General features: G+C 55.4%; 1 protein-coding gene across 1 annotated transcript; it reads left to right on the top strand.

Moving 5' to 3' along the window:
* The first annotated feature begins 104 nt into the window (after positions 1 to 104).
* On the top strand, positions 105 to 27612 carry Sema3f (semaphorin 3F). The gene is made up of 20 exons (XM_032910563.1): positions 105 to 308; positions 2536 to 2702; positions 3347 to 3507; positions 16035 to 16195; positions 16300 to 16362; positions 16464 to 16583; positions 17323 to 17415; positions 18986 to 19079; positions 20397 to 20516; positions 20719 to 20858; positions 20959 to 21073; positions 21244 to 21313; positions 21457 to 21601; positions 23111 to 23333; positions 23886 to 23974; positions 24371 to 24412; positions 24581 to 24738; positions 24926 to 24993; positions 25281 to 25414; positions 26280 to 27612. Coding segments are annotated over exons 2-20 (2409 nt in total). The 5' UTR covers positions 105 to 308; positions 2536 to 2700; the 3' UTR covers positions 26691 to 27612.
* The last annotated feature ends 28 nt before the right edge of the window (positions 27613 to 27640 follow it).

Below are 27640 nucleotides of genomic sequence, written 5' to 3'. Positions count from 1 at the left end.
TTGGGTTCAGGGGTCTCCGTGTTAGGTGAGGTGTTGTTAAGTTGGAAGAGCCTGGAGTCAAGCTCCAATTTGAACCACGGTCCCTAGAGGTGAAGTGGGCAAGGGTCCATGGGGTTAGCGGGTTTTTTAGAGCAGGTGAGGAAAGGAAAGTGTCAAGATGAAGAGTCCTTTGGAACTATGACTGGGGTCCCAGCCGGACCGATGGTAACTCCTTATTCTTGAAATAGGTGCATTTTGCCACCAGTCCGTTAACATCTGGGGAGAGGACAAACTGAAGCCTTCCTGTGTCCAACGTGGAGCTGGGCCAGGTAGAAGGACTCCGAATTTACTCTGTTTCTCCAGTATCCACTACCCTAGTTACAGATATAGGAAAATTGTGCCCAGGGGTGAGATGGAGCCGGGGCTGCTTCTCCGGCTGCTGGGGGGGTGTGCCTAGACCCAGTGGACTATCTTGTCTGGGCCAGGCAAGAATGCAGTCGTATCTACCCTCGCTGTTTTCCCCCCCTTAGTTCCAAAGGAGCCAGGCCCGGAAGTAGGAAGGTGGGGGTTGGAGAGGCCAGGAGCCCAGCCTCAGCCCCCGCTACTCTGCGTACCTTGGGGGTGGGGATGGAGCCTGGCCCAGGTGACCTTGACTGGGAAACCCTGGCCACAAAAGGGGGTTTCGGTCCCAGCCCGTCTGCTTCCTGGTCTATGAGGTGTTGGGGGAGGGGGAAGCTGAGGATCCAGGAAGGAGTCTTGGGGTGTGTGTGTGGGGGGGGTTAGCTGATGAGCTGATGGGGTGCTGTTAGTAATTTCCTCCGTGTTCCTCCACAGCCCTGTTCTTGCTTTGCCTGCTTTCAATAGAGGCAGTCCTCAGCTAGAGGAGCCAGCCTTCCTTTGCTAAGACAGGCTCCCCCTGACACACACATACACACACATAGACACACACACTGTGAGCTTGGGAGGTCTGGATCAGGCTGGACAATTTGACCACCTGGCCCCCCGTCCCGCCCCCAGGTGCCTCTGGACCCCTTCCTCCGTCCGCCCCTTCTCTGCACCCCTTGCCAACCCCAGCTCCTCGTTTCTTTGTTCAGGCGTCTCTCCTCCGTCCCTCCCTCTCTCCTCCCTCTCTCCTCCTCCCGCCTGCTGCCTCCCTCCCTTGTTCCCTCCCGCCAGCTTTCTTCTCCTCCTTTTTCGGTTTTTCTCCTGGTGGGCTCCCAGGTGGCGGTGACTGTTCCTCCCCTGTCCACCTACTCGAGCTTGTTCAGACTTGGGGGCTTTAAGAGGGCTGGGGCTGAATGGAAGGTATCCAGGGGGTAGCCGAAGGGAAAGGACTGTAGCCGCCCCCTCCCCCTCCCCTCTCTGTCCCTCCTTTCCTCTTCATCCTTCTCTTTCCTCTGTCCTCACCCCTGGGTTCCCAAAGAGCGGCCCTGGATTTGGTCTTGAGGCTCTAGCAGACTTCATCACACACGCACACACACACACACACACACACACACACACACACACACCATAGACTCCTTCAAGGGCCAAAGAATTGTGGGAGCTCCCTGTAGGAGCCTCATGGGAAAGGTCCCCTACTTTCTTGGACACCTTGAGTGAGTCCAACACTGGTTTTGGTGACCCTGACCATGTCATTGTGGAAATGGATACGAGGAAAAATGAGGTCACGGGGGTGGGGGGGAGGCTGTTGACTTGAACCCCCTGATCAAAGACCTCAGGGACTCAGACTACATCTTGTCCTTCTAGCTTCCTTGAGCCGCACCCCACTAGCAGGTCAAGTTCTTGAGCAAACTCATGCTTGTGAGGACGTGCGTGGGCATGCAGGTGTGGATGTGTGGATGTATATACAGGACTGCTCATGGGGGCCTCCTGGTGCACCCTTAGGGTGATGGAAACTGCTTAGCCCTTTCCCCCTCCCGCCTCCGTGCCGGAGCCTGTCTTGAATTCTGTCAGCACTAGCTTTGTGCCCCCAGCCGATGGGGGAGGGGCTGGGCCTGTTTCTCCCCTCCCCCAGTCAGCCAGCCTCCCCGAGAGAGAGCATCTGGGTTGGGGAGATCTTGGGGAAAGGAGAGGTGTGCCAGGCACTCGGAGAGCACCGCTGGAGGAGTCAGCTGAAGCTGCACTTCCTGTCTGAGGAACCACCAAGTGGTTTTCCTTGGCAGGAGAGGCAGGGCTCCAGGGCTGGGGGGCTGGGTCTGAGGAGGGCATTGGAGTCTAGGAGTCCACAGTGGAGTCTAGGCCTTGTCTCAGCCCCACAGGCCCGGCTGGGGGAGTAACGAGTCACATCCTAATACACATACCCTGGTGTCCTGGAAATGGGTCTGTCATATTGCTTCCCATGGGGAGAGACAGGGCAGATCTGGGGGATGAGGCTGTTATTCCTAATGCCCTCGCCCCCAGTGCTTTCTGGTTGGGGGTGGGAGTTGGCGCAAACTTGTATCGGGAGGGAGCAATATGTTACAACAACTGGTGCTGGGCTGCGTTTACCCAACAGCCAGCCTGCCTGGGGAGACAATATTTGAAAAACATGGTATTAAAATTTGGACTTGCCAGGGATATGGGTGACTTTGAAGGGAGCAGTGCATCTGGAGTCCACCCTATCACAGATCTGCCGGCCATTCTAGCATCCTTTCTGACCCCTGAGCTGGTACTTTTTCATGGAGGAAGTCCTTCTGCCTGTCTAACCTGAGTGCTTCCTGCTTCCTGCTCTTTTAGTAAATGTGAGTCCTGTTATTATCTGTCTGTGCTTTTTTGACTGATGCCATCCCTCCTGCGTTGGGCCATCTGTGTGTCTCTTTCCTGCTCCCCATCTTCCCATAATTACCTTCCACTCAGATATTAGGTGCAGACTCTCCTGCTCTGGGAGGAGAGCATTTGCTCGAGCAGATCTAGACATGGGAGAGAGCAGCCATTCTATAGGTTGTGAGCAAAGCTTGGAAACTTGCTGTGAGCCACAGAGGGTTCTGCCATCTGCTTGTGTTCCAGCATGGAAGTGAGGGGACAGTAGGGGGCAAGGCTTGGCCCTCCAGCTACTCCCCTTAGTTCTACCACTCCCTGGTGGCCCGGTAAAGTGGGCTTAGTGACACTTCCTCAGACAAAGGTAGGCAGAAGAAAGAGCAAGCTTTGTCCTGAGCTGAGGGTTGTGAGCATGGAGACTCCAACATTCTGCTCAGGAAGGGAAACTGAGTTACAAGGGAAGGTAGGTAGGGTGCTGCACTCCCACAGTCTTGGCCCTTAGGAGGCAAAGGCTGGAGGATCTTCGTAAGTTCAAGGCCAGAGGGTTATATAGTGAGGAGAACCTGTCTCAAAATAAAAGGCGGCCTATGGAAATGGCTCACACATTCTAACCTTGCTTTCTTTCCAGGTGTCCACAGAGCTGGAGCCTGCTTCCTGGGCCCCAGGCCCCTCCCACAATGCTTGTCACTGGCTTCATCCTCTGGGCTTCCCTGCTGACTGGGGCCTGGCCAGCTGCCCCCATCCAGGACCAGCTTCCAGCCACACCCAGAGTCCGACTGTCTTTCAAAGGTAAGGGACTTCTTTGCTCCTCTCTCAAACCATCTTTTCTTACAGTGCTATTCTCCTGCAGAGGGAAGAGGAGCGGTCAGGGCACAAGGACTGACGACAGTCTCTTGGGGTTTCCTAGGGCAAGCATGAAGAGAGACGCAGAGCTTGCTGGGAAAGGCTGAGACCCAGAGGCCTGAGATATTCTGGGAGAGGGTCCTGAGCTGCATACTGAATTCTTTGAACTCTGGGAGATAACTTGGGGGATTTGCTGGTGTCAAGCCAGTCTGTGTCCCAGTAGCTTCCAGGGTGGAGGGTCAGATGATAAGGTAGATTCAGTCAGCTGGAGGAGCCGGAACATTCCGCTGGGTATGTTGTGGTACAGGGCGAGTGTTCCACGGTCCCCGAGGAAGGGCACAGTGTTGTGCCTAGAGGATTGTGGGGGAATAGAATCCTTGGCGGGCTTAGGGAGGGCATCTATGTCGTGAAAGGCATTAACGCCCCAAGTCCCCAGTGAGTTCTTTAATCCGTTGTCTTTGTGGCTAGCACACCTGGCAGGTGAACACAGAGAACAGAGAATCCAGCACCTGTGACTTATTTGCTAGACACTTCCTCAAGGGACGTGTGTGTGTGTGTGTGTGTGTGTGTGTGTGTGTGTGTGTGTGTCTGTGTGTGTCTGTGTGTCTGTGTGTATCTGTGTGGTGTGTTTCTCTGTGTGTGTGTGTGTGTTGTGTGTGTGGTGTGTATCTGTGTGGTGTGTGTCTGGTGTGTATCTGTGTGGTGTGTGTCTGTGTATCTGTGTGGTGTTTATCTCTTTGTGTGTGTGTGTGTGTGTGTGTGTGTGGTGTCTCTGTGTGTGGTGTGTCTTTGTGTGTGTAGAATGCACCATAGGACTGAAGTGAAGAACAGTGGCTATGCTGGGGTTAGGGGATTTAGAGTTACTGCTGAGTTCTGTCTTGGCTATCCTCTGGCTAGAAGCAACGTTGGCTAGCCTCCTGCCCTGGGTGGGGCCAGTTCAGCCCAGACTAGCCAGATTTCCCAGCAGCCATATTGGGTGAAAGGCTGGGCTGACCTTTCCTTCCTCAGGCTTGGCTGAAGCCCAGCCCCTATCTCAGTACCATGGCCCCCTGGCAGGGCCCCTGGCCTCATCCCACCCCACCCCCACAACTTGATTGGAGGAGGGGGAAGGACCCGGTTAACTTTCCCAGTCCTGATGGGCAGACAAGAGTTAATGGGTTCTGGTTCTTAAGGGCCTCCTTTCCCAGGCTGGGGAAGGTGAGATATTTATTCGGCTGATACTTCCACCCTTCCCTGGTGGAATTCCTCAAAGCAGATTAATAAATCTTGAAGGGGCCATTTTCTCCTCTCACCTCCCTGCCTAGGGCCATTAAGTGTCCCCTCCCCCAACAAGAAAAGGGAGGGGGCTTGAACAGCACACCTCAGGACCCTGCTGTGTCTACAGCTTTGGATATTGTTATTAACATTCATTCCAGAAAGCAAGCAAGCATAGGGCCGTCTTCTGTGCTCCTTTTAAACTTACTGGACCTGTAGGGGCACAGGCTTCATTCCCGATCCCAGAGAGAGAAACTGAGGCTCAGGCAAGAGCAGGGCCAAGGTCAGGCAAGAGGCAGAGAGGAGGCCAGAAATAGAACCCTGGAGTCCTGGGCTTGCTGGCGCCCACATCGAGTTGGGTCGATTCCCTCTCAATTAGCTCTGAAGCCGACACCCACAGTGACTAAAAGCCCAGCTTCCTGGCAGCCAGCCTACGGTGTTGTTTGCTGTGCCTCTGCCTGCCTAAGGTAGGGCTAGAGGATGCTTGGGGCCACCCCATCCTGGAGCCTAGCACCTTCCCCAGGAAGGGACATCAGCCAGGGTGACCTCTCTGTTCTCACCTGACCTTATGCCATGGTGCTTAGGTGTGAGCTCAGTTCAGCAGTTACTTGAGCACCTACTGTGCGCTGTACTCTGCCGGAACACTGAAGTAAACATGATGGAGGGCACATGAGACTAACTGTGAAAACTCTTATTAGGTGACCCCACTGTGGAGCCCAGGCCCTGTGTGCCCTCTCCCCTTTAGCTCCTCAGGCCCACAAGAAGTGGCTGTCAGTGAGGAAAAATGTTTGTGGGATTCGAGTGGAGACTGACTTAGAGATGGGGGGCAGGTCTCACAGCTGGCTTAGGGGCTGGAAGGAAGTGGGGGTCTTCCCTTCCAGTGTCCACATTCAGGGTTCATAGAGAGTTGCTCTCAGGAGGAAGCACTGCTGGGCTCCATGACTCTCTTTCTTCTTCATGCTTAGATGGACACAACAGCCGGAAGCCAAGTTTGAGAGAAAAAAACCTGCCTTGGGTGTTACAGTGAAGGTGTCACCTCATGCTGGGTTTAGCTAAACTCTCCCAAGCAGAGGTGCTGGTGTGAGGGCCCGCATTTCTCGGGAAGATAAAAGAACAAAGACAGGAATCAGACCAGATTCCAGCGTGCAGCCCACCCATCCGCCCAGGCACCCCAGATTTAGAGCCAGGAGGGCCTGAAAGCAAAGGGCTCATTCAGACGGAGAGGTTTCTGTGGTCCATCTCCTGGGCTTCCATTAGCAGCACAGAGAATGCCAGACACAAACAAGCAGCCAAGTAGGACCAACTTCCAGGGCACCAGATGTGTCTTTTCCTCCTGCTCTGTAAGCCACCCCCCTCCTGATGGTGCCTGGGGTCCCTTTGCCCAGAATAGCAGGCCGAGTTGGGATGAAAAGCTTTTCCATCCCTGCCCTGGGCCACTCTAAGTCCTGGACGCCACCTCCCTCACAGCAGCAGGGAGGTGCCAGGCTCTGCCAGGGCCTTTGTTCAGTGCAAGGAATGTTTACTTTTTGTCAGGAAGCCCCCCACCCCCACCCCCATGCCACTGCCGTCTGGACTAGCTTAGGCCAGGATTTAGGGCTGAGAAATGTTTGGTGGGAGAGAGGGACCTTGTGGTGACGTGACACAGCTGGGCTGTTAGGGAAACTGAGGTGTAGGGAGCCAAGTGGTCACTGTGAGAAGGGAGATCCGGAAGGAGACAAAGAACAGAAAGGAAAGTGGATGCCTTTGCCGAGGTGAGAGCCAGGCAGGGCCCTAGAACCTCTGTGGAGCTGGGCCCTGACCTCAGGTGCACCTAGCTTCTCAGTGGGGAAGAGTGCCGTACCCTTGGAGGGGCAGAGCTGATGTCTGCCCACACACTTCATTTGCATGTGACATCACCGGTGGACCGGGTTGCCGCATCTCCTGTTGGGATTGATGAAGTTGGAGGTCAGGCGTGCTCACAAGTCATCGGCTTCACCTGGGGGCGGTGAATATAGGTTGAGGTGTAAGGGTTTGAAGCAAGCCTTGACAGAGCCTTGGCCCAGGCTTAACTGGGGGGTAAGGGTGGGGCCCTGAGGGTTCACTGAGTCTCCAAACTTTGAGGAGCTTCTAATTGTAGAGAAATAAGAAGGAGGAAGGGGTCCAGGACTGAGGCCATGGTGGCATCAAGAAGCTGGACAGGGGGTCAGGTGGCTTTGACAGCTACCGTGGGTTCGGAGCTCTTAAACTAGGGAGGGGCGGATGTTCCAGGATGAGCCGGGATGACAGTTGGCTTTGGAGGAAATGGAGGCCTGCTTTGTGTGACTGCAGGAGGCCCAGCTTGAGGCAGTCAAGCCAGGAGCCTTGGCCTTTAACCCAGACCCTTCCCAAGCTTCGGACGGGACGCACTGGTTGGGCCTTCCGAAGCCCAGGCCTTGTCTCAGGCTCTGGCATGCTGCCCACCCCGCCCTGCTGGCTCCGGCTTCCCTTGGCACCAAGTGGGGAGCTGGTGCATGCTCGAGGAGTAAATCATGTTCCCTGGCAGCCCTCACGGCTTCGTAATCGTAAAGAATTTAAAGAGAAACTGCCAAGATACAGATCTCACCCGGGGCCCCTAAAGGCATCTTTTACCCTGTGGCTTGGGAGGCAGCAAACCCCAAAGAAAGGTTCTTGGCTGCTTAACCTGTATGTGTGTACACACCTCTCACCCTTCCCATTCTCCAGAGGTGAGAGCTCAGAAGATGGCTTCCTGGTCCCTGATTACTAGGGGTCCCGAGTGACCCCTTCCCTTAGAGAGTATTAATACGTATGTGGTCAAACTCCAAACCTACCCCTGTTGGCTCTGTGAATTCCATGAAGTGGCTTAGGCTTCCTGAGCTCTGCTTTCCCCTCTGTAAGGTGGAAATGGTAGTAGCACCCTGAAAACAGCATCAACAGTAGACCAAGCAGCCCTTGGATTTGAGATCCTCTTGCCTCAGCCTCTGGGGTGGCTGGGATTAGAGGCCTGTGCTGCCAGGCCTATCCTGAGGGCTGCCTCGTTTGCATCGTGGTTATCACTACACCTTGAACAGTGAACCTGCCTGTTCCCACTGCCTTCTGGAAAGTGGGGCCGGGAATAGTTCTGAGTTCATTGTGGTGTTGAGCAGATTTAATTATGTGGATACTGTCCCCGGCAGAGAAGAGAGAAAGAAGCTCAGTGACCAGGATGGTGGCTGACAGGTGAGGGTTGATGGGGCATGCCCCAAGGTCTCCTCACCTTTCCAGAATTCTGACATTTGGTTAGGGAGGCGGTGCCTGGGAAGGACCTGCTGGGGTAGAGGGGTCAAGAGAGAGAGCAATTCCTACCATGGGTGGGTGGAAGGCAGGCAGGCTTCATGGTGGAGGTGGTGCTTCAAACAGGAAAAGAGAGATGGAGAAGAAAGAGATGGGGCAGAGGCAGGGTTCATACCACCCAGCATCCTTTAGTTCTGTTCCTTGTAGCAGAGTCCTAAATATATAAGTGGCGAGGAAACTTCATGAAGCAATGGCCTCCCAACGACAGAGGCATCCCGAGCTTGGCTTGAACAGTGGATCCTCTGCAGTGACATCCACCCATCCACCCACCCATCCACCCATCCATACCGACACCACGGAATGGGTGCTGCTCTGGCTTTTGCAGCTTGTCTTAGGGTGGCCAGTCCCAGGCTGCTCAAAGGGGCAGAGAGGAGGTTTGTTGGCCTGGCCCAGTGCTATCCTGGGAATCTGAGCCCTGCCTCAAGGGAGCCCTCGGAGAAGCAGAGAGAATTCCTGCCGCATTTTTCTTAGAAATAGCAAGAGGGCCTTTGCCAGAGACTTGGATGCCAGAAGGCTACAGCCTGAATCCGAAGCCCAGCTCACGCTAGCGCCTGAGCTTGGCAGGCCCGTAGCTCCCACCCAGGCTGCTCAGGCCCCAGGAGAGAATAGATGCTTTCTGGGCTCCAGACCCTGACCTATGGTTCTGACCTAGCAAAGAACAGACCTTGGGCAGTAGCTACTGGTCTGGGATCCAGGGGACCCGTCTGGGGTTGGGCTCAGCTTGGCCCACTGAGGTACTCGCTGCTCTGCTTACCAGCGCCAGCTGTCTAGGGCTGCCTCTACCCAGGCAGGGACAGACACGGCATCAGTGGCTCTCCAGGGACCAGGAATGCTGGGAGTCTGGAGAGTTGAGCTCTAGGAGCTCCAGCTCCATTCTTCTCCCCTGTCCCCCTCCACCTTCCCTCTTTCCTAACTGCCACCTTGCTGTGACTGTCTAGCTTGACTCCCATCTTTCCTCTGAAGTCTCCATAGTCAAGAACCCAATTTCTTCTCACTTGGGGGCTTGGTGCTGCACCCTCGGTTCCCTCTTTGGGCCAAGTCTTAAGGATTGTGCACAACAGGCAGCTAGAATCTGGGGATTTGTGGGTTCCGGAAGCAGTCAGAAGACTAGGTGGGTGGCTCTCTTAGGGGGGCCTGCAACGGAGCCGCTGTGATTTTTAACCCTTTCCCAACCTGGCACCACGGTGACTCCTAAGCCTGACCCTGGAGCGTCTTCGACTTCTGTTCTCTGCTCGGTTTCCCCATAATATTGTGACGGGGTGGGGGATCAGGTTGGGGCACACGGTAAGGGTGATGGGAAGGAGCTGCAAGGACTCTGGAGATCTGAGGAGGACAGCAGAGAAGGCTAGGGCCAGGGCAGGGGGGAGGGTCTCGACGCCCACCAGCCTGTTGTCCCATCCTGGCCTGTCTGTCTGGGTGATTTATAGCAGTAAATGAGCCGTGGGGAGTTTGTTGTCTTTTGCAGTCATGGGGAGGGGGGGGGGGGGAGGGGAGGAGGAGGAGGAGGAGGAGGAGGAGGAGGAGGAGGAGGAGAAGGAGGAAGGAAGGAGAGAGGTTTCGGGCCAGGTCTGGAATGTGGGAGGAGGGTGAGTCCCTGGGGCCTTTGGAACTGAGACCTCTGAAGACTGGCTCACTCCTTCTACCTGAGGAAAGGAAGAGCGGCCCCCCTTTGTTACTCCTCTCACATTTCTTGAGGCACATTCTGAAAATCCACCACTGACTAGCCCTAGTTGCCCTACCCTGGTCACCTTCTCTGGGCATCTCTGAACTCTTCTGCATCTTCCAGCCGAGTCAGGGCCCTGGCTTCTGCCTACTTGGCCCACACGTGTTTTCCCATGGCACCTGTGCATGGTAAGGGTCCTGGTAGGACCTCCTGGCCAGTCCCAACAGACCAACAGTCCAGTCATTAGATATCGTGGGGCCACGGGAAAGACAGAGGCAACGAGAGAGGGCATCTGGGACCCTCTTCTCCTGGGATGGAGGGAGGGTCAGCAGTGACTGGACATCCTAGTACACCATGTGGCCCTCTGCTCTGTGCTTTGTGGGTGTCGTGACCTTGCTGTGCCTTCCCTCCGGCTCTTCCCGGATTCAGGATGAGCTGGTTCCTGGTCTCTGGTCTGCCCTCTCCTGGGCGGAGCAGGTGGGCAGTGGGGCAGAACGGCCGTGGGAAGAGCACGCCTGGGCCTGCTGGCCCCAGCCCCCAACCCTGGCCCCTGAAATGGGAAGGAAGAGTGGAGGAGCTTCGTCCGTCTGGGTGGCTCATACTCGGCGTGGGTGTGGTGTTTACTGAACGCTGGGATGTTTACAGTAGCCCTTAAGGAGAGCCCCCTTGTTCTAGAGGATTTCCCATCCGGAGAGTCCCACCAGGGGCTCTTCCTACCTTTCTACCTCCCTGCTCCTCTGGGATAGAAGTGAAGTGATGCTCACCCCCTCCCCTCCCCTCCCCTCGAGTCGGTTTCCTGGAAGTGGCAGCTGTAGGTGGTGAAATACGGTAACTGGGTTCCCAGTTCAGACATTTAAATTAAATTCAATCAGAGTGGTTATTGAATATAAACACGCGGAGTCATTTACATGTTAATTATGTTGAACGGACTATGAGGCCATAATTAGTTGCTAATTGGGTGAGAGCGGTTGTAATTGGTTTTGTTGGCACCGACCTGGCTCACCTGCCTGGTGGGGGGGCGGTGCCTGAGACTCCTGGGAAGGCTCTGGGCTCCAGTCTCAATGCCTGGTCAGGTTTGGGATGGTCTACTCCCCAAGGACTTGCACCTCATCACCAGGTCAGAGGAGATCAGCAGTGAGACCTCCCTGTGCCCAGCCCAAGTGATTCTATCCTGAGCACCCACGGGAGGGCCCATGACGGCAACAGCAGACAGCACTGCTGCTGCTGGGCCCAGAGTTGACCTGGTCAGTAGGTGAAGTCTTGACTTTGGGTATGGGTGCAGTAAATATGTTGAGCTTGGGGGCAGAACATACTAAGGCCTCTGGGACGCCCTGCCCCCAGCGCAGCCTGGCTGGGGCTCTCAGGGCTGTGGAGCTGTGGCCAGGGGCTGAGGCCTTCCGGCTGGCCGCTCATTAAAAGAGGATTAGGCCGGGAGCCAGGGGGCCAGGCCAGCCCCTGGGCCTTCCTCTGAGGCCCCTCGTAGCTTTGGAGGAGGGAAAGATGCTAAGGGCGACCCTTCCCTAGAGTCCATGGGAGTGTTGGGTGGGGATTGCCTGGGCTCCGCCATGCACATCACTGCCACTGTTAATATATGTATGTAGATATATAACTTAATATAACATATAAGTATACATGTGATGTGTGTATATATACATACATATATATACACATATATACATATAAATATACATGCATATATGCGATCTCCTTGTCTACTTGAGCTTCCGTCCTCGGGTCAGGAGGCCTGTCTTGGATAATGTACGGACAAAGATCTAGACTGGCAGCCCCTTCACACCCACTCCCATTTCTCTTCAGCTCAGGGATTAGGGCTGCCACTCGCCCACAGGAGGTCAGAGGTCAGAGCTAGGGTACAAGGACCTGTCTATCACTCCCTCATCCCCAGCCCTTTTAGGGGAGGTCACGCTGTCAGTCAGAACCTACTGCTTTGTGGAGCTGTAACCAAGGGGGCGGGTCACCCACCTCTGCTCCAAGATTCCTCCTTTTGCCACAGCCCTGCCTCACTGGTAGCAGGCCTGGTGTCCTAGAGACAGACAGCAGGGGGTGAGGCCCGCCCATTTGGGGGTCTCTGGCGAGGGCTGTGATACGCCTACTGACTCCTTTAAAGTAAGGCATCAGTATTGCTTCCCACAGATGAGGAAGCAGAGACCCCCCAGGATCAAGCCCCAAAGGCAGTGGGGATTGTTCCTGCCCCTGGGACCTTGGCCAGGACAGTGTCTAACAGTCATGGGAGAGGTCTGGAAGCTGGGAACCACTGCGGATGCCAGAAAAGGCTCTTCCTTCCCATGACGGGAAAATCCTTCCCGGATGCCACCCCACCCAACCTGTGCCCAGCTTGGGTGGAAGCAGGGGTGTGGGGCTCTCCCCAGGAAGCAGCACCCAGGCCCCCACCCTCCCCTGACAAGCTCAAAAAACGTATTCAGGCTTGAGCCTGGCTGTCACACACTGAGCAGAAGTCAACCCTGGTCTGATGGCATGACCAAGCTGGGTCTGAATCAGTAGTACCCACGTGCCACACAGGCTCCTGGAACTTTTGGGCCCAAGTGTCTTGAAGGCAGTAGTTCTCAACCTTCCTAGTGCTGCCACCCCTTAGTATATATGGCTCCCCATGTCGGGGTGACCCTCAGCCATAACGTTATCTTTGTTGCTACTTCATAACTAATTTTGCTATGGTTATAAATCATAACTTAAATGTCCAACATTCTGATGGTCTTAGGCGACTCCTGTGAAAGGGTCATTCAGCCCCTAAAGGGGTCACAACCCACCAGTTGAGAACCAAGGCTTTTAGAGTACTGGGCCCAGGAGGACCTGATGTAGTAGGATCTGCTGAACTGCAGGTGCTCTCTAAGGATACCTGCTTGAGCCCCCCTCCGCTTCTTCCGGGATGGACAAAAGCCCCAGGATTCTTTGTCCTGTGGTACACAGGTTAGGGCAGCTAACTCTACTTCCTAATCTTGAGCACAGCTGTCTTCCCGTGTGCAGCTCGGGATGTGAGACAGTCGTGGGCTTCTCAGGACATCTAGCAAGAGTGGCATTAGCACTCCAGCTGCGAGTTAGCAAGGCTAGACCCTGACTTGTGAGTCTCTCCACCCTAGAGAATTACCCAGCTCTGCCTTTCGCTTCTGTAGGCTGCCTGACGAACTGAGTTAGGCCTGCTTCTGGCGGGGGTGCCGTAGGATGGGGGTGCTGAGGGAATATGCTGGCGATACGACTCGGAGGTTGGACTGAGTCAACAGGAAGCCTCTTCCTTCCCTGTAGCCCTCTCTGCCTGTCTCCCCAGCATTAGGAAACGGGGCGGCAGGGATGTCTGTGACTGGATGTCCTTCGGGTGATGCTGACATCTGGAAGGAAGCCTGCTTCCTCAGGAAAAAGATCTGGGAGCCCCAACCCATTCTCTGGTCCCCCTCAAGACAGGGTAGACCAGAGGCTCTACCAGGGTCACCTCGATGTCAGATCCAGGAGGTCCATGAAATGCTCTGATCTGTAAAATGAGGTTCAGAGAGCCAGGGTGCTTCAACAGGGGGGTTAATGCAGCCCACAATGGAAATGGAACCGTAGCCAAGGGTTCCTGACCTTCCCTCCCACCTCTTCTCCAGCCTGCCTTGCCTCCTGGGGGCTCCCCTCCTCCTCACTATTTCCACAGCAACTAAAGCATCACGTCCTGTGACACCAGAGTGTCCCATAATACCAGAACCATTGACGCCATATCCCGAGGCCATTTAGAGGAGTCCCTGGGGTTCTGAATCAAGTGTCTGGATGATGGAAGACGTCACCTTCTGGCTCTCCATCTCCTGGTAGGCAGTCCCTATCACAAGGACTGGCTTCCACGGCTTCCCCATCTTTCAGCCGTCAATCTTCATGCAGTCTGCCTGTCGCTTCCCGTCCCTGTACCCCAGCTTCCTCACCTGTAAACTGGGTGTGAGCACAAAGAACTCTCTGAGGAGAGTGGGTACGAGGCTGAGAGGCACCCTCTACCGAGGGACAGACTGGAGGAGATAGAGGCTCTGTCTGTTGGGTCAAGGAGAGTCTCCTGTCCCTTTTCTAGAACTTTCTTTCCTTCTCTGCTCCATGATGTCTCGTCTTTCTCACGGGGAGCTGGGGCCCTGGGAGTTTATTGCTGGTTTGGACTTGGATCTTGGGTCCTGGCAGTCATGGCACAGCATGGAGCGGGGTCTAGACTGTGGGGTCAAGAGTGAGTAGGGATATGTGAGCACAAGGCTTTGGGATTATGGCTATGTGTCTGGGGGCTAGCTCTCTGAATCTTCCCCTGCCCACCTAGGTGCTATGTTAGAAGGAGTCCATCTTCTGCCCTCCTCTTCCATTGTCCCTGAGGTGCCCCCCAGTGTGGCAGAGTGAATAAGGGCACAACCAAGGCCATGCCCCCAGCCAGGGTATAAATAACCCTTGGCAGGCTATCCCAGCCTGGGGGGGGCTCCACTGGCAGCCCCACTTCCTCTCTGGCCACTTCCCAGGCCTGGGGGTGGGGGAATGTTTACTTTCCTGTTGTCACTATGACTGGGTGGCCAGGCAGGAGACTCCAAGTGACCCAACAACAGGTGCAGGACAGGTGCCCAGGCTGCCCTGCCCAGGACTTCAGAGGCACCGCCGGACAGGCGGGCGAGGCCGAAGCCAGGCAGGGATTGGCCCTTTGATCTTTTGGCGTCCCTGCGTCCCTGTGTCCCAGTGGCTGGCCAAGGTCATCACCTATATTCCCTTGTTGCTACATAATCAGGTCTGAGCAGGGTAAGGCTTCTCTTTGCTCTGCAGCTCTACACACAAACGTCCTGAACCAGACACTAGGGCGACCATCAGATCATCTGCTGGCATAGCCCGCTCAACCCGTCTCCCCACCACCACCTTGTTTTTTGGCTTTTCAAGACAAGATTTCTCTTGTGTAGTCTGGACTGTTCTGGAACTGACTCTGTAGACCAGGCTGGCCTCTAACTCAGAGATCTAGCCTCCTCTGCCTCCCAAGTACTGGCATTAAGGGTGTGTAGCACCACCAGCCTGCTGGCCTCAGACAAATTGCCTCTAGCTTATCCTAGGGTCTCTACACAGCAGTTGGAATCAGAGCCAGGCCAATCAGGGACAGCCACTTGCTGGTGCCGCCTTCCCGCTAAGTTCAGAGCTTCGGATCTCAGCTGTTCTCTCCCCAGGTGCCTAGTCTGCCCCTCCATTGTCCCATCTGTGAAGTTGGGTGCCAGCTGTGGGATCAGGCAGAGGATATAACATGCTCCAGTGGAACCTCATCTGTTGTAGGACACATTTGCATACCTACTACACGTATGTGTATGATGCCACCAAAGCCCCCTGTGCTGGTGAATATTTGATCACAGTTTTCTCTCTCCTGAGCTAAAAATAGCTGGGGGGCAGAGGGGTAAGGGACAGACTTGTCAGGTGAACCGTTCAGCTCCTCCAAAGACAGGTTCACAGCTTCCAGGCGTCCTGTGTGTCACTGGCCTGTTGTTGGCTGAGCTACCTATCGTTCACCCCAAGAAACTTCCTCAATGTCCTGAGGGAGCCAGGGCTGCTGCGGGCAAGCCCAGAGAAAACAGAAGGCCCAGTTGTACGTCTTCAGCCCCTGCTACAGTGCTCCTAGAGCGCTGCTGGGAGGAACCCCCTTGCCCTCCATGGTTCCTCCTAGGTAGTTCAGAATGGGCTGAATGCTACCATTAGCAGCCTTGTAGGGTATTAGGGTTCTGTGGGATATTAGGGCTCCTTCAGGGCTTTTTGGTATCTGGCTAGCCTGTTTCAGGTCAGGTAGGGATACCGGCTGTGTCCCCTGCATGGTGGTCAACTAGGGTGAGAGCAGGGTATCCGGCCTCTATGGCCTCTGTGCCAGCGTCTGTAGCATCTCTTATCCAGTACTGATCCCACCTGCTCGTTAACCCTTCCAGCCCCATATGGCAAGTTGGCCCCACCCTGAGTGGAAGCATCTGCCCCCACCTAGCAGACTCTTTGATGCCATCACACACCCTGGCTTGCACCCATGGCCCTTTCATTGGGATTAGCTTGGGCTGCCTGTGAATCAGGGTTGAGCTTTGGGTGTGGCCCCTTCTCTGTCCTGCTTACATGTCCCACTTTCTCCTCCATGACTGGCAGCAAATGGACAGGGAGCAAGCAGGCCCTGGGAAAGGGATGGGACGTTTAAGACAGCTGTGGCCTCAGTTTCTCTCTCAGAGGGAATGTGTCCCTCTCCTCTCACTGGTGTCCTGCCTTTCATTCACAGAACTTAAGGCCACAGGTACCGCCCACTTCTTCAACTTTCTGCTCAACACTACAGACTACAGAATCCTGTTCAAGGACGAGGACCATGACCGCATGTACGTGGGCAGCAAGGACTACGTGCTGTCCCTGGACCTGCATGACATCAACCGAGAGCCCCTTATTGTAAGGGCTGGCCTGGAAGTGGGACGAGGCAGGGTGCAGGGCGTGGAGCCCAGGGTCAGGGACCGGGCCAGCAGGCTGCCTTCTCTAACCTCCATCTTTGGCAGATCCACTGGGCAGCCTCCCCACAGCGCATTGAGGAGTGCATATTGTCAGGCAAGGATGGCAACGTGAGTGCAACGGGGTCCACGGAGGGCGAGGCAGTGGCCTCCGAGAGGGACGGACATGGGCGGGTGTTGGGACATCTACACAGCTTTCTATCCGGCCACAGGGAGAGTGTGGGAACTTCGTCAGACTCATCCAGCCCTGGAACCGGACACACCTGTACGTGTGCGGGACCGGTGCCTACAACCCCATGTGCACCTATGTGAACCGTGGCCGGCGCGCACAGGTAAGCGCCTGCCAACCCTGGCCCTGTGCTGTCCCCTCTGGTGACTGCACACCAAGGTCCTGATGGGAGGATGGGCTTGAGCCCCATCCTTACCACTTTCAAGCCCCGTGGCCTTGGGTGAGTAAGTCATTGAGCTCTCTGAGCCTCGATTCCCTCACCCGGAAGTCGGGTTCACGGTTCCTTTCGAACAGGTCGGTGTGAGGAAGAGGCAGTGAATTTAGTGCTCTCCAGCTAACACTGTGCCTGGCCCATAGTAAGCATTTGCCCTGCATGGGACCACAGTCCTCTTGGCTGTGTCTGTGAAGCTGCCAAGTCAGAGGGTCCGGTGGCATCTTTGGTGTTCCAGAAGGCTGGAGGCCTGAGCCAGCTTCCACCCTGGGGCCTGGGGGGGAAGAGCTGCCTTCCTCCCCTGGTCCAGGGGTTGGGGGAAGCTGCTTTTTCCCCAGCTCCGCTCCACCCCGCCTGCTTCTGCCCTTTCATTTCCATGTGGGCATGTATGTGAGTTGATGTGACCTCGTAGGGCATGTGTGAGAGTGACCGGACATAAGTGGCACATGGTGTGCAGGCGTGTGCCAATCCTGTGTGTGTGCGTGCGTGTGTACACATGCATATACGTTCTCTGGGGGCCCATGTGTTCATGTGTGTTCCTGGCCTGTGTGGTATGAGAGGCTGGCAGCCCAGGCCCGCTCCCCCAGCCCCTGCCACCCCCAGCTCTAACGTCTATCGCTCATCTTCCCAGGCCCCACCGTGGACCCAGATGCAGGTGGTCAGAGGCCGAGGCAGCAGGGCCACAGATGGTGCCGACCGCCCGACGCCCACAGCCCCACGCCAGGTGGGCCTCATCCTTCTAGTCTTTCGCCAAGCTAAACGACCTCTGAGCTCAGTTTACCCTGGGCCTGGCCCCAGGGCCAGCCTCCCCAGTGTCTCCCTATACCCTCATGCCCCCACCCCATCCCCACCCTTCCCCTGCAGTGCCCTCAGGTTCTGAAAGCAGTTCCAGCTGGACTCTTGTCAGCCTCAGTGGGACCCCCAGCAGGCAAGAAATCCTGAAGCCACCAGGTGGGGAAGACAGGAGTCCTGGGGACAGTCATGCCTCAGCCCTGAGAATATGTGTGGAGACACACTTGAGCACGTGGCGACTCATGCCTGGGCACGTTTATTGTCCACAGTGGGTCTGGCACATGACTCCTACGTGTCTGTTCCCATGCCTTCCGTGGGTCATGTATAGATACAGGTGTCCTGCACACTCACGTATGTGGGATCTTGAGATAGTGTGTCTGTCCATTAGTCAGGCCTTGGGTAGGGGGATCTGGGCCGGGTAAGGTAAGGTGGGGCTGGGCAGGGGCGGGCAGGGGGGCAGAGGCTGCCGGTGAATGACAGCATGTGAGTATGCGTGAGAATATGTGTTTGTGCGTGACTGTGTATATGTGTGTGTCGTCTGTCTGTCTGATGGGGAGTGCTGAACATCTCAGGCTATCTAGGTTCTGTGTGTGTGTGCACTTGGGTGAGCAGTGGGCTAGGTGCGCTGGTTGTGTTTGCCGGATCTGTGTGCAGCCCACGTGTGTACAGGAAGTTATGTGAGCAGAGTGTAACTGAAAGCAGACCTGCGTGCACCTTCCCGTCACCATCCTGCCACCTGCTGCCACTTCCTCTGTGCGTCTCTCCTCTTCCCTTTCCCTCCCTCTTCCTCGCCTTTGCCCCCAGGCCTGTGAGCTCATCCTGGTCCCAGGGACTTCGCAGGCCTTCCTTCTAGCATCTTCCAGGGTGAAATGGGCAGTGTGGGGTTGGATTAGCTTTGTGAATTCCATGTGGTCTCAGCTGGATTCCCCCAACTTGGCTGTCTGGGGAGACGTGGAGGGGTAGGAAACCCATGACCTTTTGGTCCATCCTGAGGTCCACAGGTAGAGCAAAAACCTGGAGACATAACCTTGGAGCTCCCTGATTGGACCTGATACTAGGACAGGACCCCGGGCCCTTGAACTATGCCCCCTGCCCTACCCAGGTCTGCAGCCCCCCCACCCCACGCCCAAGGTAAACAGCTGTAGCTCAGAGTATCCAGCCTCTGTAGCCCAAGGGGTTTGCTCACACCTTCCAGACTAGTTGGCCCAGAAGTAGTTTAACCTCTATAAGCCCACCTCTGGTCCCCAAGACCTGGACCTCTGAGGGTTGATTCTTGGGTCTTGCCTGAGGCATAGGATCGGAGTGTAACCCCTTGGAAATGCCATGGACTTCCCCAGGAGACCTGGCTGGCCAGAATTCAAACCGGAGGACCCTGCGAGAGGGGTAGGGGGCGGACTCAGGGTGGCCCTTAAGGCTCGTTCCTGCCCTTGGAACCTTATGAAACGTGTCCTTCTTGTCTGTGGGACAGGCCTGGATGTGCTGAGCCCCTCTCTACCCTGCAGGATTACATCTTCTACCTGGAGCCTGAGAAACTTGAGTCAGGGAAAGGCAAATGCCCATACGACCCCAAGCTGGACACGGCCTCAGCCCTCATCAGTGAGTGACCCCACTCCACCCCGGTTCTATGGTCCCAGTACGTAGCCCTTACTGCTAGAACGAGGGGGGTCACCCATACTCCAGGTCAGAGACCACGACCATGTCTCATTAGCCCCCAGTGGGGACGTGCCCAGTACAGTCCCTGGGATGTGCTGAGAAGTAGAGACGGTGTAGTCCTCTACTCAGCCCTTTATGGATGGGACACTAAGCAGCCAGGTTTTCCCCTGGGATACCAGGTGTGGTCTTTGCAAACCCTAGAGCCCTCAGAGCCAAGGAGAGAAAGTAAGCTGGTTCATACTAAGAGTGGTTGGTATAAAGGGTTTCATAGCTCCTTCTTGTGCCAAGGAGACTGGGAGAGGTTCACATAGAACCAGAGAACACCCTTTCAAGCAGGTGTCTGGGTGACTTGGGGGCTCTTCTCAAGGAAGTGTCCTATTTGAGGCCCAAGAGCAGCTGCTGCACCTGTCCAAGGGTTGGGAAACTTGCCCCTGGTCTAGCACTATGCCTGCTTTCTGACTGTCCATCCCCAGGGTCTCATCAAGAAGCTGCGAGGTGCTGTGCCACCTGCCACCATGGTTAGGCCCAGGGTTGCGGGGCTGTGGGGAGCCGGTGTTTTTCTCCTTTGGTGAATGAGAAGGTTCTGGCCTGATGACAGAGTTCAGACCAGGGGGTATAACTGGGAGAAGGTCAGGCTCACTACCCTGCAGATTCTCGGAGGGAGGGAGTGATGTACTGGAGCCAGCTCAGTGGTTAAATTCTCGGGAATTTAGTGATTCAGTTGTTAAACACAGCCATTATTGAAAATTCAATTATAAAGGCTCATAACCAAATAAATTGTATTAAGCCAGAAGTGCCGGCAACAAAATATAATAAACGCTCAAAATGTATTACTTCCTAATCGTTTGACTACATTGCTACATAGTAACCTGTGCTTTTGAGGCTATTTAGGCCTGTTGTGGGGTACACATCCTGGGGGGCGGCATTGGCATATCTCCCCAGCTCTGTGTAAAGTGACCTCGGGCTATCAACTGGAGTTAAGCAGGGATGGAAGGATCGTAGGAGTCGGCCATTGCCACCAACAGTCTCCTCCCAGTATAGGTTGCAAGCACTTACTGAGAGATAGGATAGGATAGCATCAGATTGGATCGTGCCCTATGCCCCGGGACATCTTGGAGGGAGAGGGTCACAAGGTGGGGGAGGGGGTATGTGGTGGGGGGGTGTGGTGGGGGAGGGGTAGTGGAGTGGTGTGGGGGGGTGAGGGACATGGCAAACTTCACCCAAGTAGTCCCCCTGACTGACCCACCAATGCTCCTACAGATGAGGAGCTCTACGCAGGAGTGTACATCGATTTTATGGGCACTGATGCCGCCATTTTCCGCACGCTTGGAAAGCAGACAGCCATGCGCACAGATCAGTACAACTCCCGGTGGCTCAATGGTGAGCACTGCCCTGCAAGACCTTAGTGGGAAGTGTGGCCGGATGTGCAGAGACATCTGTCGGAACATGCCTGGGGGAGAGTTTAAGCCCGTGACTAGTCCGGGGCAGGGCTGGTTTTCTCTCGGGGATTCTGGTGGGGGGGGGGGAAGAAGCCTCGATAGGGTTCTTGCTGCTGACCCCCTAGCCACCTGTCTACCCACAGATCCTTCATTCATACATGCTGAGCTCATCCCTGACAGCGCAGAGCGCAACGACGATAAACTCTACTTCTTCTTCCGAGAGCGCTCTGCAGAGGCTCCGCAGAACCCTGCGGTGTACGCCCGCATCGGGCGCATCTGCCTCGTAAGTGTCTATAAGGCTCGGCTGCCACTCCCCCGACCTGCCCCAGCTGGTCCTGGGGTGATTGATCTAATGTGTCAACCCGCCCCACCCCCGCCCCCAGAACGATGACGGTGGCCATTGCTGCCTGGTCAACAAGTGGAGCACATTCCTGAAGGCACGGCTCGTCTGCTCTGTGCCAGGCGAGGATGGCATTGAGACCCACTTCGATGAACTCCGTGAGTGCTCAGCGAGCAAGCAGGGTCCTGTGGCTGTGGCAGGAGGGATGGAGGCTGGATCAGAGGTCAGGGTGCCTTTAGGGGTCAGGGTGCCTCCCGAGGGCGGGAGTGGATGAGTTCATGGGCCTCATCCTGAGGCAGTGTCCCCAACACCTTCGCCTCTTTTTCAGAGGACGTGTTTGTCCAGCAGACCCAGGACGTCAGGAACCCAGTCATTTATGCTGTCTTCACCTCTTCAGGGTAAGGCTGGGGTTAGGATAAATAGCAGAAGGATTTGGGGGTTATGGTTTATGGAGACCCTGGCCTGGTTCTGAGCTATGAGCTGGGGAGGACTGTGGGTCCAGGCTCTGCCCCAGCCATAGCCGTAACCTCTTTGCACACAGCTCTGTGTTCCGAGGATCTGCAGTGTGTGTCTACTCTATGGCTGACATCCGCATGGTCTTCAATGGGCCTTTTGCTCACAAGGAGGGCCCCAACTACCAGTGGATGCCTTTCTCAGGAAAGATGCCGTATCCCCGGCCTGGCACAGTATGTACCCCTTTCTCCCTCTTCCTTCCTCTCTTTCTTCCTCTTTCGTTCTTCTCCTCTTCCTCTTCTTCATCCTCCTCCTTCTGTTTTGTATCTTGAGACGAGGTCTCACTGTATCCCTGGCTGTCCTAGAAGTCCCTATGTAGATCAGGCTGGGCTCCAATTCCAGAGGTCTGTGTGCTGGGCTCCAATTCCAGAGGTCTGTGTGCTTCTGCCTCTCGGGTGCTGGGATTAAAGGCTGGGATTATCCTCTGTTTTTGTTGTTGTTCAGTTTGGTTCGGTTTGGTTGGTTTGTTTGTTTGGTGTGCGTGTGGGTGTTTGGCATGTATAGACACATGCATGGGTGTTTGGCATGTATAGACACATGCATGCTTAGAGCCTGCAGAGGTCACAGAGAACATGCCCTGGAGTTACAGAGGTTGTGAACCTCTGTGTGTGCTGCCGGGGACTAAGGAGCCAGTACTCTTACCTGCTGAGCCATCTCTCCAGCCTCTCAGCCTCTCTCCTTTGTGTTTAAGAGGCCCACTCAGGGCTGACCTCTGCAGACAGGGACTCCACTGTAATGAACCTCTAGCCCATAAGGGCAGGGAAACACAAGATACTTAGAAACTACTCCAAAAAGAAGAAGAAGAAGAAGAAGAAGAAGAAGAAGAAGAAGAAGAAGAAGAAGAAGAAGAAGAAGAAGAAGAAGAAGAAGAAGAAGAAGAAGAAGAAGAAGAAGAAGAAGAAGAAGAAGAAGAAGAAGAAGAAGAAGAAGAAGAAGAAGAAGAAGAAGAAAGAAAACTGTTATTTACACAACACGTGCCAGATTGTAAAGAGAGCAGTATCCCGGGATAGAGACAGATAGGGGCCAGGTGTAGTGCGCTACTCCATGGAGGGTTCTTGGCAGCTTTCGGGGAGGGGAAGGTTGAGGTAGGCTGAAGTCAGATTGCCTGGCTAATGGCAGGAAAGGAGATGAGAAGTGGGCAGGTCCAAGCTGTGCTCACTCTATCGTCTTGGGTGCCCGTTCACTTGACCCGAGTAATGGCCTGGACCTGCCACAGGAGCCTGAGTGTGTGGGCTCAGACAGTGATCTGACCAATGCAGTGGCCCACGTGACTGTGCGTTCCATACCAGTCAGCAGCGGGAGGTTGGCCTCTGAGGGGATCTGGAAGGTTCCCTTCCAGCGTTGGAATTGGAAGGATGACAGGCTGAGCCCAGGGCGTAGGAACAGCATTGGGGAAAGGGGTGAACATGCCCCACTGCACAGGAAAGAGCAGTGAGACCAGAGGGACGAGAGGAAGGAGACAGCTGGGTGGGGATGAGAACATGGGAAGGGAGTGGTCAGCTCAGGCAAATGCTGCCACAGGTCATGATGCGTGACAGCATAGATCTGTGGAGGACAGAAAACAGGAAAGGGTTTGGAAAGAAGCAGGTGGGTGTTGTGTGGAAGCTTCTCCTCGGCGAATGGGTACACAATGCGCCCCACCTAGGCAGCCCAGGACTGACTCCCTCGCCATCTGCTTGCAGTGCCCTGGTGGAACCTTTACGCCATCGATGAAGTCCACCAAGGACTATCCTGATGAAGTGATCAACTTCATGCGTACTCATCCACTCATGTACCAGGCTGTCTACCCGCTGCAGCGGCGCCCCCTGGTGGTCCGTACAGGCGCTCCCTACCGCCTCACCACTGTCGCTGTGGACCAGGTGGATGCAGCTGATGGACGCTATGAGGTGCTTTTCCTGGGCACAGGTACCCACTGCTGCTCTCAGACCCTCCCACATTGGGCCCACCGGATGGGAGGAGCTGATCCTGGGGCCGGATCCTGCCCAGCTAGGGGTTGCTCCCCTTAGTCAGAATAGCCAAGACTAGGAATGGGAAAACTCCATCTCTCCTCCCATTTTGAGGGGTCCACCCAGGGACCCTTACAAGGACTTAAAAATAACTTGGGATGCAGGGATTTAACTGCTAGCCTGTGTACACACACATGCAAGCGTGCACACGCTTGCTTAAATACATCCGTCGGAATCGTAACAGTGTCCAACTCAGTTGCCCATTTCCTGTTCTCAGTAGGGCCCAAAATGAGAGTCTGGGTGCAGGGGCAGACCCTGGCCATGACCCCCTTTGTCCTGTTCTAGTCCCCCCCAAACTCTTCCCTTCATCCAAGGGAGGCCCTTGAACCTCAGCCTGGAAGCCCTGCTCCAATGCCCTAGAGGAGATGGGGCTTTGGTGGGGAAGGGGCTGAGGCTTTGCCCCTTCCCCAGCATCCTCAGCCCCACTGAGGTCCTGCCCGGCCCGTTCCAGACCGCGGGACAGTGCAGAAGGTCATCGTGCTGCCCAAGGATGACCAGGAGGTGGAAGAGCTCATGTTAGAGGAGGTGGAGGTCTTCAAGGTAGGTGGTGGAATGCCACCCAGGCCTGCCCGTGCCTCCTTGACCCTCTCTGGTCCCATCCTTTGACCTTGCACTTTTTTTTTTTTGAAAAATTATTAGATATATTTCTTTATTTACATTTCAAATGTTATTCCCTTTCCTGGTTTCCTGTCTGTAAGCTCCCCATTCTCTCCCCCTCCCCCATATGGGTATTCTCCTCCCCCCACATTCCCCTACACTGGGGGTCCAAACTTGGCAAGACCAAGGGCTTCCCCTTCCACTGGTGCCCCAACAAGACCATCCTCTGCTACATATGCAGCTGGAGCCCTGGGTCAGTTTTGACCTTAGACTTAAGCCGGGGCTGGGAGGGGTCCTGAGCTTCCCCAGGAGCCGATGCTGACCCCTGCTTTCTTCTAGGAACCAGCACCTGTTAAAACTATGACCATCTCTTCCAAGAGGGTGAGTCCTTGGCAGTGTGGGCTGGAGTGAGGTTGGAGCCTATGTCCCCTTGGGGTCATGCCCTTGGCATAAGGACTAGGAGACGGAGACAGAAAAGGAATCCAGCCCAGCTGGTTGCTGACAGGGCTGTCTGAGAAGGGAACTGACACTCCCTGCTCCTGCTCCCAGCAACAACTGTATGTGGCCTCCGCCGTGGGCGTCACACACCTGAGCCTGCACCGCTGTCAGGCCTACGGAGTTGCCTGTGCTGACTGCTGCCTCGCCCGAGATCCCTACTGTGCCTGGGATGGCCAGGCCTGCTCTCGCTACACAGCATCCTCCAAGAGGTATAGTTGGCCAGAGCCTTGGGAATTTCCCATAGCCCTGGGAGTCTGGAGGTAGACAATACCGAGGTGGGGGTGGGAGTGGGTTATGGATAAGACACGGCTCTCCTGGGGCCCAGGACCCTGTTCTAGAGTCTTAGGGGTGCAGGAGCCTCCCAAGAGCACTCCTTTAAGAGTTACCCTCTTCCAGGCGGAGTCGCCGACAAGATGTCCGCCACGGGAACCCCATCAGGCAGTGCCGTGGTTTCAATTCCAATGGTAAGTTAGCACATTGCTCCTCCTGTAGGCTGCTTCTCATGGTGTGGAGTCCTGTGCAGCCAATGCGCACAGGCACCCTCACAGTCCAGACTTACTTATGGTTCCCTAGGTGGCAGGATCACCTTAGCCCTGGGATTAAAAAGTCCCATGTCACCTCCTCAATGAATAGATACCCAGCGATGTTGCCCTGGTTTTGCGTGTGGGTGCCCCTTGATGCCTGCCTCCCCCTACTGGACAGACTGCCTTGCAGCAATGCTGCTTCCACTCAGGGTCCTCTTGATCCACAGCAAACAAGAATGCCATAGAGTCCGTGCAGTATGGCGTGGCCGGAAGTGCGGCTTTCCTTGAGTGCCAGCCTCGGTCACCTCAAGCCACTGTTAAGTGGCTTTTCCAGCGAGATCCCAGTGATCGGCGCCGTGAGGTGAGTTCCTGTGTCCCCCTAGGGGCGATGCCGCACCGTGGATATGGGGGTTCTTTTACAGCGGTGAGTCCATGAGAGAAATTAGATAGTATGGCCAGCCTGGGTCAGCCCTCGTTCTGTGAAGTTCTCTTTTAAACTCACCCTTAACACCAGAGTCGCTTGAGTCTCATAGAAACTGGGATAGGCTTCAATATGCGGAAACCATTTGTAGACGGGCTTCCTTTCAGACAAATTCCATACCAAGCCATGAGTGGTGGGGCATGCGTTTAATCCCAGCACTGGGGAGGCAAAGGCAGGCGGATCTCTGAGTTCGAGGCCAGTCTGGTCTACAGAGCAAGTTCCAGGACCACCCCGCCAGGGCTACACAGAGAAACCCTGTCTCAAAAACAAAACAAAAAAACCCAAAAGAACAAAAAATTCCATATATGTCCTCTGTCGGGGTAAACCTCCTTGTTTGGAACATCGTGTGGGTGAGCTCCAGTATATGGAAATTCTGTGGATATTTTCTGGAAAAGCCTTACAGGTGCTCCTCTTTACGTGGAAATGCTATGTGGGTGCCGCAATCGGGTTTTCTCATTAAATGAAAATTCTGTGTGTGCTCCAAAACTTTCTCATTCATTGTTCAGAAACCACTCCCACCCCACCCCCAGGGTTGTCGCTCCTCCTGAAAGTGGGAATGCTTGGGGGTAGCTTATTCATATCCCTCTCCTGTGCAAACAGCACGTGGGCTTTTTTCTTGGAGTATGGAAATACCATGTGGGTGTCTCTACTTGGAATGGTCACAAACGTGGTGGTCTCACCTGGAAGCTGGCTAGGGCCGTGGAGTGGTGACCCAGCCCCTGAGCCCCACCCCCTGCCCCTGCAGATTCGCGCAGAGGACCGCTTCCTGCGCACAGAGCAGGGGCTGTTGCTTCGCGCCCTGCAGCTTGGTGACCGCGGCCTCTACTCCTGCACGGCCACTGAGAACAACTTCAAGCACGTCGTCACGCGGGTACAGCTGCATGTACTGGGCCGGGACGCCGTCCATGCTGCCCTCTTCCCCCCACTGGCTGTGAGCGTCCCTCCACCTCCTGGCACAGGCCCTCCAACACCTCCTTACCAGGAGCTGGCCCAGCTCCTAGCCCAACCGGAAGTGGGCCTCATCCATCAGTACTGCCAGGGTTACTGGCGCCATGTGCCCCCCAACCCCAGGGAGGCTGCAGGAGCTCTCAGGCCTCCTGAACTCCAGGACCAGAAAAAGCCGAGGAACCGCCGCCACCATCCTCCGGACACATGAGGCCAGCTGCTGGAGGCCTACATAGGACCAGCCTAGCCCCTCATCCCTTTTAATATAAAAGATATATATATATATAAATATAAAATATCTATATTCTATACATACCCTGCCCCTGCAAAGACAGTATTTATTGGTGGGTTGTATATAGCCTGCCTCGGTGGCAGCATTATTCCAGAACTTAGACCCAGGTTGGTCAGCAACGGCACATGACTGAGCACGCCCATCCTGGCCTAGGGAGTTGCCAGGGCCACCCCAAGACCACACAGTCCCCAGACTCCGTGGAAATCTCCTTGCTGAACAGCTGCCAAGTTCTACAAAACACAGGGAGGGAGCGAGCCCTACTTGTCAGGGCATGGACCATAAACCTTTGGTGACGAGCATTGTCAGCTGTGCCTTGGCATAGACGAGGACACCGGGATTGCTCTGGAGTCTGGGGCAGGGGCTCAGGGCACTCAGAGGAGGGAGAAAGGGGCCATCACAGGATACAGGCCCCTGCCTGGGTCAGAGGTGCCCAGTCAAGGCCAATCTTTCCCAGGTATTTATTCTCTATTTATTGGGACAGAAGAGAAGTCTGTCTGGGTGAGGCAGAACCTTCTCTTCTCCCTTCCTTCCTTGCCTGTCCTGGAAGGTCCAGCCTACTCTACCTCCTTAGCTTTGCCTGTGCTGCCCCAACGCACGGGTGGGGCTGGGTGCAGGCATGGTTTAAAAGAACCCCCAGTCCTGAGGATAGATGGGCCATGGTGGAGGCCCAGGGCCTGTCTGACATCCCCAAGGCTCACTTCTGCCCACTGCCACAGGTGATGGGTGTAAATAGCTCTGGTGGCAGTGCGGTAGACGGTTGGGGGGCTCCTGCAGCCTCTGCTGCCCAGGCCGCAGTCTCTCGGGTTCCATCTTGCTAATAAACGCTGGCTCTGGGACTAGACTTTGGTTTCTCTCCTTGGTGGCTGGAG

The sequence above is a fragment of the Rattus rattus genome, chromosome 8 (assembly GCF_011064425.1).
Source record: "Rattus rattus isolate New Zealand chromosome 8, Rrattus_CSIRO_v1, whole genome shotgun sequence".
Classification (NCBI taxonomy): Eukaryota; Metazoa; Chordata; class Mammalia; order Rodentia; family Muridae; genus Rattus; species Rattus rattus.
This window is presented reverse-complemented; position numbering and strand designations above follow the sequence as displayed.